Below are 6,967 nucleotides of genomic sequence, written 5' to 3' on the forward strand. Positions count from 1 at the left end.
TTATATAAAAGTTAGTTAAATAAATGGTAGGTACGTACCAATCTGAGCCGCGTACAAATTATAAAGCAATTGTAAAAGAAGGCCAATACAACCGCAATGATATATGAACATTTCTTTAGGTCCTAATTTTCCACCCATCATAAAATAAAATCTCCGGCAATTACAGACAACCAGCAGATCACTAAAAGATACTCAAAATGAACGAAATTATAAAACGCACTGAAAATCAATGAATAATCATAGGCTGGATATTCCTAACCTTTGGGTTATCAGTGTTTTAAATGCGGTTCTTTATGCTCATAAAAATATCCACACTAAGTACCTAGGTACATAGAATAATAATTATTATGATGATTATTATTATCCGCAAGTTAGGTACTAACACTTAAATTCGGCTTTAGACTTTGACTGTTAATTTTATTGTCTTGTTAATTTTATTGTTACAATAATAGAACCTACACACATAATAAGAAGCGGAATTTCATGAAGTGGTAATTTTATCCCCGAAAAGACGCTTCAAAAAGAAACGCTACGAGACGAGTCAAAAGCGAAAGCTACTTATAATTATTATAGTTTTGCTGCCAACAAACTTATAAACAAACGCAAAGTAAGCTTATTAGCCGAAGCCGTCAAAAAGTATTTATCAAAGGCCAACAATTGGGTGCTAAGGCTATAAAAAATTATCTCTTGATAATACTTATATTAATTTATTTGAGAATAAATCATTACATAATTACTTAACTTTATTCGATTCGTGAACGATACACACTCAAGAATAACTCTCGCTCGTTCGCGTTTTCTCGCAAAAGCGGTCATTCATTCTGCTTACGGTACTTATAGCAGACTGTTGACATTGCACCTCCAACATCATTGGTAGTAAATTAGAAAATTGCGATACAAAATAAATTAATGGTTTTAAATGTATATTAAAATTTAGGCACCTTTTAAAATGTCGTTGTATCTCAAGTTATGTGTGTTTATACTATTATTTGCTGGTGTGACATTTGGTAAGTATTTATTTACTTTATTGAATATGTTGCTTTTAATCAAGGAAAAACGAATCTATTTATTTTGTTGACACAGGTCACTATGCCATGACTCAAGAAACTTTCAAGAGATAAGAACCGTGTTGCTTGTAAATTAAGTGTATTAGCGACTAAGTATTACAAATGCATAAATACAACCAAAGAATAAGAATGATATATATAATACGTTGTGTAGGTGTAAAATCGTAGTGTTTTTGTTTTTCCTACATTGTTGCCCAACGTCATTAAGAACAGCGCCATCGAGCGGTAAAGAGTAAAGTTATATTGTTATTTGGATTGAAAGTAGTCTGTTTCAACGAATAATATATACGCGAAAAAAAAGGCATGTATGAAAAACAAACTCAAATGAAACAATTTTCTTTCAACTTATAAGTACCTTCATTTGGAGCTGATTGTAGTATATTACAATACATCCTTTTTCCTATAATAACCCAGAGTATTTCGCCGTGTAGTGTTCAGGGAGGCTGGGCCCTCGAACGACGGGCGATATGTCTAGAGAAACCAAGTTACATAGGTACCCAGACATAGGCCATTCATTTTAGGAACTAGGAATCCATATACTGTGCTCGGCAGCAAACTTGATTAAAATCTAAATAAGTTACTAACTTTTTTAATAATTTAATTTTTCTCATTAATAACCTATTCGTAAGTCATGTAATTAAATTTAAAAAAATGTTAATAACACCACTTTAATCCAATGATTACACTCACAGATAAAACAAATACTGAATTAACGCACACTTTACTTTTATCCCAAAAATTTGCATAAGTAGTCTTATTTTCATACTGCAGAAATAAATCGCGCAGCGAAGTTGTAAGGAATCTCTAGCATAGAAATACAACCACCAGTAATTAAGACGTGGAAAAATATTGCTTTCCCATAACTTTAAATTAACATTGTTTTTTATATCCTTTCAGGTTTGGAATATAATAAACATCAACGCTATAATACGAATACAGATTTTTTACTACATGAAGGCGGTGTAGTTCCTAGTGGGCCTAAACGAGATAACACAGTTTCACAATCGGCCGCTGAATCTCCGTCTCTTAACTATCAGATCAACAATCAAATTAATGGCAAAAGGGACTATGTTAACCAGTTCCCGCAACTAAAACCGCCATCCCAAACATCACGACCAACGACACAAACACTAAATCCAACATCTAAAGCACAGCCAACTGCAAGTACTTGGAGCTCAATAGCTACTCCCGCCGTTAATCCACAATCGAACAGTGGGAAACGAGATTATGTAGCCCCTCAATACCCTTCACTTAAACCTACACAACAACCACCAGGGAAAGTCAAAGACTTGATTAATTTTTACGACAATAAGGCAAATGAGCAAAAACCTCAAGGCGTACCGAGCTATAGTTCTATTCTACAAGGGTCTACTACAAGAAAATTGCCTAGTACTTCGACAGTGAGAATGCAAACTTTTACACAAACTACTCCAAAACCACCTACGGCTAAACCATTAAGCTTCAGTTCTGTAGTGGCGGGTTCGAATAAACCAGCTCAACCTACATTGGCAACACCGAAACCGACGACTAGGGTGCCAGTATTGCCCAGTGCTATTCTTAATAATAACAGAAACACAAATCGATGGAGTTCAAGCGCTCCCACAGATGAAGAATTGCAAATACTAAGCGAAGACCTCCTCAAAAAAGATACCAATAACGCGGCCAAATATATTACTGTAAATTATCAAGAAAAAACAACTTCCCAATCTAAAGACGATAAAGCTCCGTTGCCGTAAGTTAAACAATCTCTAAGTTTAGCAAATAAGTAATATGTATACATTTCAAGCTAAAATTCTTTCTGGCACTCTTTGGTCTAGTCTAATTATTTGACAAAAGAGTAATTAAACGTCTTAATAAATATTATTATGTTTCCAAAAATCCGTAGGAAACAATTTAGTTAGTATTGAGTAAATTTCTCGTATCCGAGAGTTGGCTGGTTTGGTATGATATCATATAACAGCTTTATGTATTTTTACAATTCTCGAAGGTTTCTACCGCGAAGTAAAGAATCAGTTATTTAATAAAAGTTATAGTACATTAAATTAATGCCCAGTTCAGTCGTAATAAACGAACCTATCTACTTAAATACATTGCTTTCTAACAGTCAACGGGTAAATTAATCAAACTACGTTGCTGAGATAATAATATCTCGTCTTTATTTACAACACAAGCAATGCGTCATTATAAAATCAATATTGATCTTTTTTGGTAAAGTTATGATAGGTATAACCTTGAAAACCTTGTTTTTTTCAGATTACTAACCATATCATCAGAAGTATGGAATATTTCTACTATAGAAAAATTTGTACCCTTATTAGATAACTACGAAAGGGATACATTAGTAAATGAATATGTGACGCCACAGGTGGGTAGTAAATTTTTTTTGTTGATTTTGCAGTTAGGTACTCTTTTTCTATTTGTCCTTATCTCGATCCAAAGGGTGATCGGCGCATCATACTTCTCCAAGCATGTTGCAGCAAGGATTTGGTTTCTTTTTCATTACTGGACGCCTACCTGACACTTATTTTCAAACTTCCAGTGACGAGCTATTTATAGGCACCCACTTTTCGCCGAGTGTGTTCCGTCCCAGAATATAATAGGGGGCGAGCCTATCGCCATATTGGGCACAAATTTCAAACTCCGGGCTGATAGTGAGCAGAAAAACCCAAATATCACTTTGCCTGACCTGGAATTCGAACCCAGGATCTCAAAGCGCTGCCGTACCGCGCATACAGTACAACTACGCCACCGAGGTAGTTAGCTCCAAATGGATATATATACTATATTGACAGAAAGACGTTCCATAACAAATACTTTGTAAATCATAAATTTGGCGCATGTTTATCCACGTTTTTCTTTGGGGTTGACTAAATAATCATTTTGATTAGTGGTATTAATTTTTTTGGATTTTATTTCATAGCCGAGTTAGATGTGTGCGAATTGGACTAATCTGACACTACAATACACTGCAGGCATTCACACCAAAGATATACCTATCTTACACAAATTATTGATATGTGTAAATTGGTCACCAGTTCGTATTTGACTTACATAATATTTTTGTTTTTTTCTTTTTACCAACTTTCCCTGCATCGTCGTAGCTTACTCGGTAGTATCTATCTACTTCGTAGCATATTCGACATGTATTTCCAGTGATAACGAATAGAAAAACATAATACGTTACTGTATACCGACTAGAAAATAAAATTACAGTCGTATCACATTATTGAGACATCCTTAACGACATGTTTCAGGAAAGGAATGAAGAGAATGCTTTTATGGATGCCATTATGTCAACTTCAGTTATACGACATTTAATGAACTTTTTTAAGGACAAAGGTAGTGTGTTTAAGTATCAAAATATTATGCTACTGAAACATTGACCTTATGTGTGTTACATTTTTTAAATTATATTTTCAGGATTCGTAACCCCAGATCCCAAACAACAAAGAGACTTTTTAAAACAATTATGGTTCAGTTTGTATTCAAGAGGAAAAGGTAAAATCGGGAGTTCAGGATTTGAACACGTATTTGTATCTGAACTTCGTAATGGGGATGTTTCAGGTAAGCCATGAATAGCTACTTGTAATTTGAATCCTACAGTTCAAATTCTCCATATTTAAAAGTCGAAAAAGTCATCCATACGTTTTATATAACATAGGTATACACTTTCTCGTCGTATTTCCAACATCTACAAAAAATAAACGAAACATCTTATGTACTTATCTTACTTACATATCTACTATTGTTGAATACCAAATGCCTACGATTCGTTTCTATATCTGCTTATTAAAATTTGTTTTTGTGTTCATACTAGATCTTTATTTTCGCAACGTTGGTTAATGGTTTAAATTCTCTTGACCTAATTTTGGCAGTTAGTCGTCCGTTTTTTCCTAATTTAGTATATGTACTCTGATCTCCCTTTTAACCACTTTAGTAGTTAAAGCAAGTTTACTTTTACAGGACTGCATAACTGGATATATTTCTCAAAGGAAGAAACTGCTAATAGGATAAATTACTTAGGATATTTGAAATATGTACAACTTGGTGAGGTATGTAGTGAAAAATTGTAAAGAGTGCACTGTGTACTAATGAATACTTATAATAAATAATATATACTTTGGTAATATTTTTTTAGAAAGGAGTTGTGATGAAGCTGCATTTCAATCAACAAGGCTCGAACAAACCTGTGGACTCTATGTTTATCGGCACATCGCCTGAATTAGAAATAGCACTTTACACTCTATGTTTTGTCACACGAGCTGATAATGATTGCAAACTTAAATTAGGGGGTAAAGATGTTGAAATAGTCACGCACACTTTCCGTTACAGAAGTAAGAATCTTATCGGCAGCGCTTATCCTCAAATTTAATAAATACCTACCTACTTATTACTTAAACTCCTCGATTAGGTACTCTTATTTGAAGTGATATTTTTATACTTTCTGTGTGTAGTCTAATTTCATAGTTATTTGTTATGTATATGAATCTAGTTTTTAATAGTGAATACTCATTGTTTTATTTTTTATCCCTAAAAGCATAACAATTATTTATGTAAGTAATAATTTCTTGTCATATTGAATTTAGAACTCGCAGTTGCCTTCATTAAACGCAAAAGGTAAAGTTAATATGATGTTTTATTTTTAAATTTCGCTGTCATGTATTATTTTTGACGAACTACCGTAAACAAAATATACTCCTATTTAATCGTTTTACCATTCACAAAATGTAGTTACAATAAACAGGCTGCATAAATAAAATTCCTACCTAATGTCTTTGGGTCCGCCCCCGAGGCAACTCTTGTGCGCTTGGTTTCCATACCAAGTGCACGCCCATGCATGGGGGCACATTTGCCGCGACCCTAGGCACACAGTTCAGTGTATATACGTCATGGTTGCTAAATACACATTGAGGCCTATAAAGATTCCCGAACATTTCCCCTCCTTCTCCCTTCCTACTATTCCGAAGAGAAGGGATAAAGTGAACGAAGAGAAGAGGAAGGAGGAGCGATGGCTCGTCCTTCCTCTTCTCTTCTTCACTTTATCCCTTTCCTTTTTCCTCCCAGGCCCTGAGACCGGATAGCCTTGGGTCGCCAGCGTTTCGTCCGCTGGCACCCTCGGTCATAACGGTAGGGTCTACCAACTCCTCGCAGAGACTGCCGTGGTTGCTAAGCCGGGGGATCGCTTGTATACCGTTCGCAGGGTACCACGGCAGATCTCCAAAAAATAATAATATTGCCCAAAGAGATTAGGTAGGTATTCTATATTAAAAACTTATGTACTACTTACTAATATTACCTATTTTGGAGATATCGATGGTTCAATCCACAGATAAAGTAAGAAATCATTCTTTTCCGTTCTTACTTATATTTTCTCTTCTCAAAAATAATATCAAAAGGGATTTACTTGACTTCACACAAAGAAAAACATGTGTCAATTAATATTAAACACAATGATCTGAATGAAAACTATTCCAAACGCTAAGTACTTATTAAAATAGTTTGTAGAAATCGGCCGTTAGTGAGCAAAACTTTTACATGGTAAACGTCTTACAATATAAACTGTAGGTACTTATACAAATCTACATTATGAATGTTCCATGGCATTAATTATATGGACGCATCGATGGAGACGCATCATTATGCGTCCATAATAAAATTTGTTACGACTTTAAAGTTTAGACTACGGTTAATGTGTGGCATGTGTAAGCGATAGGTAGTTAAGTATTAACTGCGCACGACCTCCTAGGAATAGTGTGTTGAGGAACGAAATGAATTGATCTACAAAGAATTACAACACAATTTACCTACAGAGATAACATAGTATTGACTAACCGTTATTTTCATTGAACAATCCCGCTCGCTTTTTTCGATCTAAGTGGACCAATCGGAACAAAGTTTTT

General features: G+C 34.6%; 1 protein-coding gene across 1 annotated transcript; it reads left to right on the plus strand.

Annotated features, from left to right (window-relative positions):
* Positions 1 to 639: 639 nt before the first annotated feature.
* On the plus strand, positions 640 to 5,694 carry LOC115449028 (poly(U)-specific endoribonuclease homolog). The gene is made up of 7 exons (XM_030176702.2): positions 640 to 1,007; positions 1,965 to 2,799; positions 3,321 to 3,432; positions 4,322 to 4,406; positions 4,488 to 4,631; positions 5,031 to 5,119; positions 5,206 to 5,694. The coding sequence occupies exons 1-7, from the start codon at positions 950 to 952 to the stop codon at positions 5,437 to 5,439; spliced, it is 1,557 nt and encodes a 518-aa protein (XP_030032562.2). The 5' UTR covers positions 640 to 949; the 3' UTR covers positions 5,440 to 5,694.
* The last annotated feature ends 1,273 nt before the right edge of the window (positions 5,695 to 6,967 follow it).

The sequence above is a fragment of the Manduca sexta genome, chromosome 25 (assembly GCF_014839805.1).
Source record: "Manduca sexta isolate Smith_Timp_Sample1 chromosome 25, JHU_Msex_v1.0, whole genome shotgun sequence".
Lineage (NCBI taxonomy): Eukaryota > Metazoa > Arthropoda > Insecta > Lepidoptera > Sphingidae > Manduca > Manduca sexta.

Bases quoted from the DNA above. Each gene is read 5' to 3' on its own strand.
- LOC115449028 (XM_030176702.2), top strand. From the start codon at position 950: ATGTCGTTGTATCTCAAGTTATGTGTGTTTATACTATTATTTGCTGGT. The intron at 2,800-3,320 runs GTAAGTTAAACA...TGTTTTTTTCAG, and splicing joins GACGATAAAGCTCCGTTGCC to ATTACTAACCATATCATCAG. The intron at 5,120-5,205 runs GTATGTAGTGAA...ATATTTTTTTAG, and splicing joins AATATGTACAACTTGGTGAG to AAAGGAGTTGTGATGAAGCT.